This window comes from Emydura macquarii, unplaced genomic scaffold (assembly GCF_026122565.2).
Source record: "Emydura macquarii macquarii isolate MOO-44397 ecotype Brisbane River unplaced genomic scaffold, CSIRO-AGI_Emac_v2 contig_973, whole genome shotgun sequence".
Lineage (NCBI taxonomy): Eukaryota > Metazoa > Chordata > Testudines > Chelidae > Emydura > Emydura macquarii.
This window is the reverse complement of record NW_027131110.1, coordinates 935,922-947,956: the sequence shown is the minus strand read 5'-3', so window position 1 is coordinate 947,956 and position 12,035 is coordinate 935,922. Positions and strand designations below refer to the sequence as shown.

The 12,035-nt window shown below is 47.3% G+C and overlaps 1 protein-coding gene across 1 annotated transcript in view; it reads left to right on the top strand.

Annotated features, from left to right (window-relative positions):
• The window catches only part of LOC137150566 (KAT8 regulatory NSL complex subunit 1-like), a 129,321-nt gene that overhangs the window by 18,086 nt on the left and 99,200 nt on the right, over positions 1-12,035 (top strand). Inside the window, 1 exon segment of the mRNA XM_067544509.1 lies at positions 9,523-9,664. Within this exon segment, the coding sequence (XP_067400610.1) occupies positions 9,523-9,664 (142 nt within the window).

Below are 12,035 nucleotides of genomic sequence, written 5' to 3'. Positions count from 1 at the left end.
GCATATGTATTCTGCAGACTTAGAATAGTGTTTTTGAAGTTAAGCATACTGGCAAATGATCTTAAAATAATGTTGAGCAGCATTATTAACTATTTAGCAATCAGTAATTCACAGTTTTTAGGATTACCTGAGGTGCCTGGGATAAATCACTACTGCTTACAGTCTGAGAGCGCTTTGTGTGTGCCCTGCAAGGGAAACGTTCCCCAACTACCAGTTATTGGCAACACAAACACTCCGCTCTGGGCTCTGTGAGCCCTGCATTTTCTCTCTAAAGACTAGTAATTTACACACCCCACTTTGTTTCACTCAGGTGCCCAGTCCCTTATCTTCTGGACACCTTCAGTGTACACTGATCTGCTGCATCCATAGAAACAGTGCACCCCAGTTCATGAGTCGCACCTCAGTTCAACTTAGCACAAGGCACTTAAACAGATTTATAGTAAAACCAAATTCAAGTTGACTTTACAGAGCTTGAGATAAAGATTCAAATAAAAGCAAGTATAAGGATTTGGAAATATAAGGTTACAGGTAAAAGAAAAACATGAGACACAAACAACAGCTTGTTCTTATTAACAAGTTACATTCCTCTCAGTAAAGTATGTCTCATCCCAAAGGTCAGTGCTTGCAGTGCTGGTCCAGTTCAAAGAGCTGGGATCCGCCCTTTATGAGACACCCTGCTGGCAGAGTTTCTTAAAATCTTGTGCTCTTTTCTCTTCTTTTACGCAGTTGCTGACTGTTGTCTCTTACTGCTGTGGTCCACTAGTCACATACTTTTTGGGGAGTTCTTTTGTTTTTTTTAAATCCTTAAGCCTTTACTTGGTTCAGGAAAGGAACATAGACTAATTCCACGGATGTCCATTATTTACAATGTTAATTGAGATAGCCCTGAGACCCCACCTCATTTCAGGTGACTATTTTACAGTTTACATATTTGTTAGTGTTTCCCGTACAAACATCTCACAGTAAACTGTGACAATAAGATAGTTCTTAGTTTTTGGCAGAGACCACAGAAAACCCCCTTAGGTAAAGAGAAAATGGTCATACTGGGTAATATACATGCCTGGACAAGTCTGTGTCACAGTAGCAGTTCATTAAGGCTGAAAAATAAACTGTTTTAAAAATCATTATTTAATCTTTTCTGCTATATTACTATTATTATTATTTATTATTATAGAAAGGTCTTAAATCACAGTAACTCGATTTTAATTATTTTCCCTGACTAACAGCTCCTTTACAGCAACTGTAATAGAAATGAAGCTACATGCTTTGTCTCTAAATCATAGTAGGAGCTGTATTGAGTCACTTGCTTTATACTTCAAAAAGGAAGAGGGTGAAAGGAATTTGTTTTGATATATTTAATGTCCATTCCTCCTTCTCTCCACTCTTTTTTCTGGTCGATCTGATTCACTCAAAAAACTTGAACTACAGATCTCTATGCTGATGACTTTTACACTTCCCCAGTCCACCTCCTGAGCTATAGTTGCCATCCAATCTCATATCTAAGCCTATCGATGCCTTCTAGATTCCTTGCTATTACTTCAAGCTTGACATAGCCAAACTGCCTCCCTTTTCTTCCACCAAATCACTTTCCATTCTCCCACTCTTACTGTTGAATACACCACTGATACTGCCTGTCACTCAGGTCTGTAAAGTGGAGGCCATCTATGATTTTTTTCCTCCCACAATCCAAGCAATGTCCAGCTCTTATTGCTGCTTTCTTCACGGTGTCTATAAGATCCAACACTTTTTCTGTCCACACAGCTAAAACTTTCATGTAGGTCCACCTCATTTCCTCTTTTCATCACTACAATCTCCTCTTTGGCCTTTGACACCAACGTAGCCACTAAGATCCTGTTACTTGCCCATTGATCTGACAATATAATTCCCCACTCTTTGAATCCCTCCACTGGTTCACCCTTCTGCAAACATCGATTCAAGCTACTTGCATTTGCTTTCAAGGCCCTGCACAGCTCTGCCCCTTCTATCTACTATTCCTTTTTTTGTTGCCTGCCATTGCCTCTGCTATGACAGCACCCCTGCTTCCACCACCATCTCCAGATTGCCTGTATGCTTAGCATACCTTTTCTGACCTTGTCCACAACCTTCTTCCCTCCTAAAAATTCCTTCTTTCACTAAAAAGTAGCCCACATTTGTTTTAGTCTGTCAACAGTCCCCAGCACCCTTCTTATTCCCTTGTTTACTGCCCTATCGTCATGTTAGATTATTAGTTTGTGGCAGGGATCATGTTTTTAAATTTATTTTGTGAGGTACCTCGCAAACTTTTGGGTGTCTTAAGAATAAAGAGAGATGCATGAAATCTCAACGAGGCTTTGTTCCCAAGAAAAACACGAGTCCCCAGTAGATCTCCCAAATTGACTCTACTTAGTACTTAGGAAATTCACTGCTCCACTATAATTGATGTAATCACAGCTCCAAATAGATTTGCTTTATACTTCTCTATTCCTTGGCTATGGAAGTCTTAGGACCTTTTATGGGAGCTGGAAAATCTTAACACTTCTGTATATCTTCACTCTATATATTTTGAAAAAGGTTTGGAAATACTCAATTTGAGAAGTTGCTTACAAACACTGAATGCAAGTAGAGCGGAATTGATGTCTTTCCTGACAGGCTGATGTGCAGCTGTTCTATAGAGTCTTCTGCATGTTGGATTTCTCTCATCTGGTTGAACATATGGGAGATGGTAGTGGAAGGGAGCTTTTGATTTTGATTTTTCCAATTTTCTTTACTAGGGCTCGAAAAAGCAAGTTAAAAGAATTTATAGACCTGCGGCTTCATGTTCACTTTCACCTTTGCAGGCAAGACTTGTTTTTTGCCCTGTTTTTAAAGTAGCAGAAAATGAAATTGACTGTTGATGTTTCTTCAAGAAGCAACAATCTATAGTATTGAAAAGAAAATCTGCTGTTCTTCGAGTGCTTGCTCATGTCCATTCCACTATAGGTGTGTGCATGCCTCCGTGCACAGTTACCTGGAACTCTTTTCCCCTTAGCAGTCCCTTAGGGCCAGCTCTGGTGCCCTCTGGAGTCTCCCGCATATGCCACGGTATATGAGGCGCTGCTGGCCCTACGCCCCCTCAGTTCCTTCTTTCCACCCATGACGGTTGCTGGAAGTAACCTTGCTCTCAGCAAGTACTGTTCCCCTTGTTTGGACTTGTTTGATATTCTAAGTTTAGTTCTATTTAGCTAAGTAGTTGTTAAGTGTAGTTAGAAATAAGGCAGTCCCTGCGGGGACTTTGAGTAGCCAGGCCATGCCCCGGTTGCCGGACTTCAAGCCGTGTGCCTCCTGCAGGAAGGCCTTCCCGCTCAGCAGCCCCCATGACTGCTGCCTTAAGTGCCTGGGGGAAGCCCACAGAAAGGACAAGTGCAAGATCTGCAGGGCTTTCAAACCGAGGACTCAAAAGGACTGAGAAATCCGGTTGAAAGCCCTGTTGATGGAGGCAGCGCTCCACCCGGTGTTCGAGCCGACCCGCTCCGCCTCAGTACCAAGCGTGACTTTGGTACAGAACGCATTGTCGGCACCACGCAACATCGCTGGCACCGAAGAGAGAGAAGCAGCGTGCGGAGCATGGACACTCTCCTGAGCCGTCGGTACGGGCAGGGCCGAGTGCGGAGATGCACCGGACCCAGCCCGTTGAGACTTCTCCGGTGCCTGCATCTCCGGTCAGGGAGCCTCCCCCGACTCCTGGGAGTGGGAGAGTGCCCCTGCCGACGCCGTTGACATGAGAGACTTTTCAAGCAGCAAGAGCCTTGTTGGCCTTGCCTACACCACCTCCGCCCCTTCCCTCCGCCAAGGGAGAAGGGGCCGGTGTCATGGGGGAGCCCTGCGTTGGTTCCCTCGGAATGGCAGAGGAGATCCCCGATACGGGGAGGAAGATCTCCCGCCGGATGGTCTCCGAGGGTAAAGCAGAGCCGCTCCCCTAGTAGTTGCTCCAGGTCGGTGTAGCCAAACCGACCTGCTCCAGCATGGGACTTGGAGTCTCCCTCTTGGCGCCGACGTCGTTCCCCGGCACCGGAGGCAGCGCATACCAGGAGGCGGCACTGGTCGAGGTCTGCCAGGTGGCGCTTGGACAGCTCCAGTTCCAGATCCCCGGCACTGAGGAGTTCGCCCGTACCTAGACGGCGCAGAACCCGGTCGTCATCGGAGGACGCGGCACCGATGACTTCGCCCGCACCGAGGTGACGCGGAACCCGGTCGGAGAAGGAAGACCTGGCACTGCAGAGTTCGCAACGTGAAACCCAGTCGCTGGAGTCGGGCTCGGTACCAAGGAGTTTGGGAAGGTGCCGACCTCGGTCACCGAAAGTGTCTGTAGAGCCACAAGGCAAGCGGCAATGGAAATCATCGGTACTGAGACGACGCTTCAGTACCTCTAGCTCTTCAGAGTGTGCCCCACTCATCGGCACTGCTCGCGGCGACGGAGGCAGTACCCATCGTCCTCCAGGTCGGAGGCGTTGAGAGGGCGGTCCCTGGCACGGAAGGGTGCTCGGGACCGAGAACGAACACGGCACCGCCGGTCCAGGGCTTCTGACTCCGACGATGACTCGGAGTCTTCCAGGGGGGACAGACGTCGGGTGAGTTGATGCCACCATAAAGCGTCAGAGCCTGTGGCGCAGTTAGCCCTGGGTTGGCCTCGGGGACAATGGCCGCAACAATGGCCTTATTGGGACTCATGGGGTATCCAGGTGGGGCCGGGGCCCAAATCCATTAAGTCGTTGGGAGTGCAGTCCATACCTCCAACACAAGAGAAGGCCCATCGGCACCATTCCTCAGATGGGGAGTCAGACCCCCTGGAGGGAACCTCGGTGGGTACAACCCTTCGCCAGGAGGGGGCACACCCGCAGGCTGCACCTCTGCAGTCGTCTTCCTCCTCACCTGACATGGCAGTCTCCCAGGACCACTCCGTGCCACTGGAGGATTTCAGGACTCCCCAGGAGCTGCTCCAGAGGGTGGCCTCCAACGTGGGGCTGGAAGTGGAAGAGCTAAAAGAGGCCACAGATAGCCTCTTTAATGTGCTGGCGGTGGCTGCCCCAGCTTGAGTGGCCCTTCCAGTCCACGAAGGGGTCCTTAAGATTGTGAAGGCCCTGTGGCAAACCCCTTCCTCGGTCACCCCTACGTCAAAGGTGGCTGAGAAGAAATATTACGTCCCGTCCAAGAGGTTTGAGTATTTGTTCACTCGCCCCGCCCCGGGAACCCTGTTAGTAGAAGCGGCTAACCAGCAAGACAGGCAAGGTCAGCCAGGGTCGACTCCCAAGAACAAGGACAATAAAAAGCTGGATTTGTTTGGGAGAAAGTTTTATTTCCATGGCAAGCCTCCAGTTTAGGATTGCCAACCATCAGTCCCTTCTGGGCAGATATAATTTCAACCTGTGGGACTCTATCAGGCGGTTCGCTGAGGCCCTGCCCCAGGACCAGGCTGCAGACTTTAATATTATCATGGAGGAGGGAACTGCGGTAGCCAGAGCAGCGTTCCAGATGTCCTGTGACGCTGCCGACTTAGCGGGCAGGGCCATAGCCTCTGCCATCTGTATGCGAAGGTGCTCGTGGCTGCAATTCTCGGGCCTGTCCGAGGAGGTGCAACAGTCTATCCAGGACCTCCCCTTTGATGGGTTGGCCCTATTCTTGGACCAGACCGATACAAAGTTGCACAATCTGAATGACTCCAGGGCCATGCTTCGCTCCCTGGGTCTGTACACACCCCAGCTTTCCAGGCATCAGTCACGGCCCCAGGTGCAGCAGCAACCAAGACCTCAGTCCAGGCCTTTTCAACCCTATAGGCATAGGGATAGAAATAGGGGATTCAAAAGAAGAAATCAGCCCCCTAGCTCATCCTCAGCTCCCCAGCAAGGGCCCCCCCAGGAGGTCGGGCAATCAAAGGAGACAATTTTGATGGTGCGCCCGAGGGTGGCGCCCTGACTGCTCTCCTGGATCCGCCCCGCCCCGCCCCTTCCTAAACAAGTTAAGGCCCTTCTACACCGAATGGGCAAAAATCACTTCCAACAGTTGGATCCTTGGGATAGTCTTGGGGGCTATGCCCTGCAGTTTACATCTCTCCCCCCCCAACAACCACCCCTTTCCGTCCCTCTTCAGGGACCCCTCTCACGAGCAACTCTTCTTGCAGGAGGTGGACACTCTCCTCAATCTGGAAGCAGTGGAAATGGTCCCTAAGGTTTCGCATGGTCTCCCTAGCCTCCATAATCCCTTCCTTGGATCCAGGAGACTGGTATGCTGCCCTCGACCTCAAGGACGCATACTTCCATGTGTCTATCCTCCCCAGACACAGGCATTTTCTCCATTTCATGGTGGCTGGCTCCCACTACAGTTTACAGCCCTGCCCTTTGGACTGTCTTCGGCTCCAAGGATGTTAAGTGCATGGCCGTAGTGGCTGCCCACCTGAGATGAAAAGGTGTGCAAATTTTTCCTTACCTAGACGTTTGGCTGATCAGAGGCAGGTCCAGGTCCCAGGTGTAGGACAGCGTGACCCTCACTTGCTCCATGTACAGCAGGCTGGGACTGCTCATAAACGAACAGAAGTCCACATTAACCTCAGTGCAATGAATAGAATTCATTGGGGCTACCCTGGACGCCTCCAAGGCCAGAGCCTTCCTGCCTCAGCCACATTTCGAGGCGATGGTCTCTATCATCTCCCAGCTGCACTGATGCCCCACAACAACAACCAGGCGCTGCCTACAGCTGTTAGGCCACGTGGCGGCCTGCACATATGTAGTCAGATTATGTAGTCACATATGTAGCTCAGACCGCTTCAGGCATGGTTGGCCTTGGTATATGTTCTGAGCAGACACCCATTGCACCGGGTGGTCACAGTTCCCCTACCCGTCTTAGTCTCCCTAAACTGGTGGCGGACTCCCAGAACAGTGATGAAGGGCGTTCCGTTCAGGGAACTGGTCCCGTCGGTCACCCTAATTTCCGATGCTTCGGACGTAGGATGGGGAGCCCACATCAGCGCCAACCTAGGCACTCTGGGGCTCTGGTCAGGGGAGGAGAGGCAACTTCACATCAACGTGAAGGAGCTGAGGGGCATTCGCCTAACGTGCAGGATGTTCCTCCGATTCCTGACAGGCAGAGTGGTGCAGGTGCTGACGGACAACACCACAGCCATGTTTTACATAAACAGGAAGTGGAAGAGTGCGCTCCTCAGCCCTCTGTGAGGAAGCTATCCGTCTGTGGGACCTTGCCGTGAGGCACGATTTCCATTTGACTGCCTCTCACCTTCCGGGAGTGAGGAACGACGAGGCGGATCACCTCAGCAGGTTGTTTCTACTCCACCACGACTAGTCGTTACAGCCAGAGGTTGTGGCTATGATCTTCCAGAAGAGGGGCATTCCCGAACTGGACCTATTCGCGTCGGCCTGGAACACAAAGTGTCCGAGGTCCTGCTTGCTCCGGGGTTGCAAGACTGGGTCGATTTCCAACGCGTTCCTCATGGACTGGACAGGGACCCTCATGTACGCATTCCCGCCCATTCCGCTCCTGCCCAAGGTCCTGCTGAAAATAAAGAGGGACAGGGTGGATGTTATACTCATCTCTCCAGCCTGGCCAAGACAGCAGTGGTTCAGCATGCTGCTGGACCTTTCGATCGCCCAACCCCTGGAGCTCCCGAGGCAGCACGACCTTCTATCCCAAGACCATGGTCGCCTGTTGCACCCAGATCTGGACTCCCTGCACCTCATGGCCCGGAGGCGCTGTGACTGACGGAGGGAGAGAGACCCTGCTTGGTGCAGGTTCAGCAAGTCCTGCTTGGCAGCAGGAAGCCCTCTACACAGGTCGTGTATCAGGCTAAGTGGAGGCAGTTTAGCTGTTGGGCGGAGTCCCAGGGTATCCTGCCTAGCCTCTCACCTATACAGGTGATCCTGGAGTACCTGCTCGAGCTAAAGCTCCAGGGTCTGGCGCTGGTCTCGTTGAAGGTTCACCTGGCGGCCATTTCGGCCTTCCATCAGCTGCTAGAGGGGAGATCGCTGTTCTCCCATCCCATGGCAGTCAGGTTCTACATCGAGCATACAAAGCTATTCTACATCAAGCATACAAAGCTCTTTGTCTCAGTGGCCGATCGGATGAAAGGCTCACCTGTCTCCAACCAGCGCATCTTGTGGATTACATCATGCATCAGATTCTGCTACGAGTAGGCAAGGGTGCTGCTTCCAGGAACCATCACAGCGCACTCAACCAGAGCTCAAGCCTCATCTACAGCCTTCCTGTAGAGAGTGCCCCTGCAGGACATCTGCAGAGTCGCCATCTGGTCGTCGGTGCATACCTTCACATCCCACTACGCCATCATCCAGCAGGCGAGAGAGGACGCAGGATTTGGCAGAGCCATGCTGAGGGCAGCTCACCTGTAACTTCTACCTACTGCCAAGGTATTGCTTGTTAGTCACCTATAGTGGAATGGACATGAGCAATCACTTGAAGAAGAAAACAAGGTTGCTTACCAGTAACTGATGTTCTTCAAGATGTGTTGCTCATGTCCATTCCACAACCCACCACCCTTCCCCGCTGCTGGAGTTGGCAGAAAGAAGGGACTGAGGGGGTGTAGGGCCAGCGTCATATACTGTGGGGGCTCCAGGGGACACTGGAGCCGGCCCTATGGGATCTTCTAAGGGGAAAAAAGTTCCGGGTAACCGTGCACAGAGGCGTGCACACACCTATAGTGGAATGGACATGAGCAACACAGCTCGAAGAACATCAGTAACTGGTAAGTAACCTTGTTTTTCTGTTGGGTGATGACTGCCTGATATTTGGACTAATTTCTGTGATTATCAGATTCAGAAAGCTTTTGTCAGCCTCCTCTTCTTTTTTTCCTTGATTATATGTTCCTCAGTTATCTCATTTAGGGCAACATGTGCTTGCCAAGTTCTTTAGACTCACATCCTGGCTTGCTGCACGCTTATGTCCGATGTAGATGAGCCCTCACTCTAGCTAGACTAGCTCAATTGAAGTAAGTCAAGTGAACTAGCTTGTACTGTTGCAGTGAAGATAAACTGTCATACCTTTTTAGAGTATAAAAGAGTAACACATTCCTTTTTATCATTTTACAATAATTCAGTCCCAGGGTGCTGTAAAAGATTTCTCATGTCCTCTGTGTGCAGGCGGGTAGGTGTGTGAAAGCAGAATCTTTGATTCACTGTTTGTGATAAGTAAGTCATCGGAGTGATAACTTTTACGCTCACCAAAGAGAATAACAATTTGTATTGCTGCAGTTGAGGAAGAACTAAGCTATTCATTCTCACTGCCTTATAACTGCAGGGATAAGTACTGATCTGGGGCTGGAAATGGGTTGTTGGTATTGTTTGTAGGGGTGCAAAATTTAATTGGTCCTGCTTCCAGGAAGTGTTGATTTGATATAGACTTTAGAACCTATATATAGTCTCTTTTAAAGTGAATTTGTGATGTATTTTATTTGTGAATATTTGTCTATCCTAGTTCATTTTATATGTGATGTAAATTAGTTTAAATAAATGGAAGTGATTAGAGTATGCAAACTTTTGCTTTCAGGCATCATCGAGCAGAGTGCCAGTGGGCAATGGAGAGAGCAGCCATTATCTGCCAATGGACGTGGCTGCAGGCTCAGGTCTCTGACTTGGAATATCGCATAAGGCAGCAGACAGATATCTACAGGCAACTTCGTGCCAACAAGGTAAAGCCATTCAGTTCCTTGGAGATTTTAACCCTCTGTACTGTGACTAAAATTTTGTAAACAGCACATTAATGGAGGACTTTCAGCAGCAGCCTCTTAAGGGAAATGGTGAATATTAATTAGTATTCTTTTTAATCACATAGATTAAAGGGAGAAAAAGCCTGCTTAAGTAATCCCCCTTGCCAGTGCAGGGCTATTTCCTGCAGTATATGTTCTAATGCTTTACCTAATCTAATCCTAATTAACCCAGGGGCTCAGACTTTTCTGACTTATCTCCATGTTTTATTTCAACCTCTAGAATATTATAAATACTAAGACATCACATTTCCTTCTTATATGCCCTTCAGGGGAGAAAATGCTGCCAAACATCCTTTCAGGGAGAATGCTACAGGATTGCTTCCATTCCTGTATTGGATCGTGTTTGGGTGTGGGTGTGGGAGTGTGGGTGAGTGGGTGGGTAAATTGGAGGCTTTGAAACTTGTAATGTGATTTTAAAAATAAAATAGATGGAGTGAATGGATACTGGATCACCACATCTATTACCTGTATAAATTACATTACATAGTTTAAAGACCCCAACTTGTCTTTCAGGAAGGGCCAACACAGGGAGGTGAATTACCCAGTGGCAGTGCTCCTGCAGGAACAATACAAGTTCAGCTAAAAAAAAACCCCTCAGGGGGCGGGAAGAAAACATAAATGTTTTATTTCTATCTTTTTCAGCTGATATGTGTTTCTTAGGTGTCATTCATCTGGTATACTTGCAGGACCACATGAGACTGCAAACATCTGTTCATCTGTCTGTTTTAAGTTTCCACATATGAGTGTTACTCTTCCATCTCACCATTTTTGCAGTCAGTAGTGTTCCACTATTGGTAATTAATTCATTACTGCAACATCAGGATTGAACTGAGGTCAATAATTTGAAGAAGTTATTTAAATGATGGTTGTTTTGGGTGCTGTATCTTAAACATTCCTTTTTGGGTATAGTTAAATGTTTACGGCCTCAGTTCAGCAAGGTATTTGCTTTCAAAATTTATCTTGTATGTCTTGTTGTGTGCTATGGCCACTTCTTTGGATTTAGTTTGATTCACTGGGAAAAGTCGGAGCCAAAAGCTTCTTGTAATGGACAAGGAATATCCTGATGGAAAAGCAAGATGTGCTTATCAGTCACTTTGAGGGCCCCCTGCCACCATTGTAAAGCTATTCATACATACCCACACATAACAATATGCAGTTGATTAAGCATACCGTTACTTACGTGCCACTTGCCTTATTCTTTTTTTACTTGTGTGTGCATGCATGCATGGGCACACACACACCAACTTGTTTCTCTTTAGGAAGAAGATGGTGCCTGTATTGGCTTGACTCCAGACATAAATTTTCTCAAACACCAGTAATTCTTTATCACCTCTTGCTGAGAGTCTACTGAAAAAGCCTTAAAGTAGCAGTCAGTTGTTTCAAGTATCTAATGAACTTCAAAACGGAGTTAAAGCTTTAAAAAAATCAAAATTTGCCTATGAGAAATTTTCATCCCATAGGAACTCAAAGCACTTTTCAAACAACAGTGGAGTCACCTCAGCATGTGGTCAAATTAGTTTCAAACTGTGTGTCAGGAAGCCTCAGACTGAATTTTTGAAACAGTTAATATAAATTTATTTGCTAAATTGATATATTTCCCTTTGACACCAGATGGTGATGTAGTTTGATGCAGTTCATTGATTCACATGCCTGCTGGCATCTGAATTAGTAGGCACTCACTGCTCAATATGTGTATTTTCTGAACATTATCCTCTGAATTTAATTGACAAACATTGAAGTCAGTATTTGCCTTATGCTTTTGAATGCTTTAATCTCTCATGCTGTACTGTTTTGAGATCCTTCATTCCTGACACTAAATTAAGGCTCAGTTGGCTATGCCTACACTTGCTTCTGCTTGTAATGGCACCATGTTATGGGATGGTGAGGGTGATTTTTCACTGGGTAAATCAAAATAATCAGATTAACAGTAACCTCTGGCACAATATTTTATGCTACAATGATATACACATAGGAATATTTCTCATTTAGAACAATCATACTTCTCGGGGCCTCTTGTTACTACTGTACTATAGTTCATAATTATAAATTATTTATATACACACTACTTAATTCCTTCTGACCTGGTTCACATACATTTTTGCTGCTCCTTGATTTTAAATAATATGAGCATTCTGATCTGTGAATTTGCTCTACTATTCAGTTACAACATAAACCTGCTACTTTTAGCTCTCTCTGGTTCATTTGTGTTGTCTTTGTTCTTAAGTGGTGTTTAAATATGGTAGCAGATAAACTGTCTTTGTTTGAAACATGGTGATTTGACTAAAAATGCAAA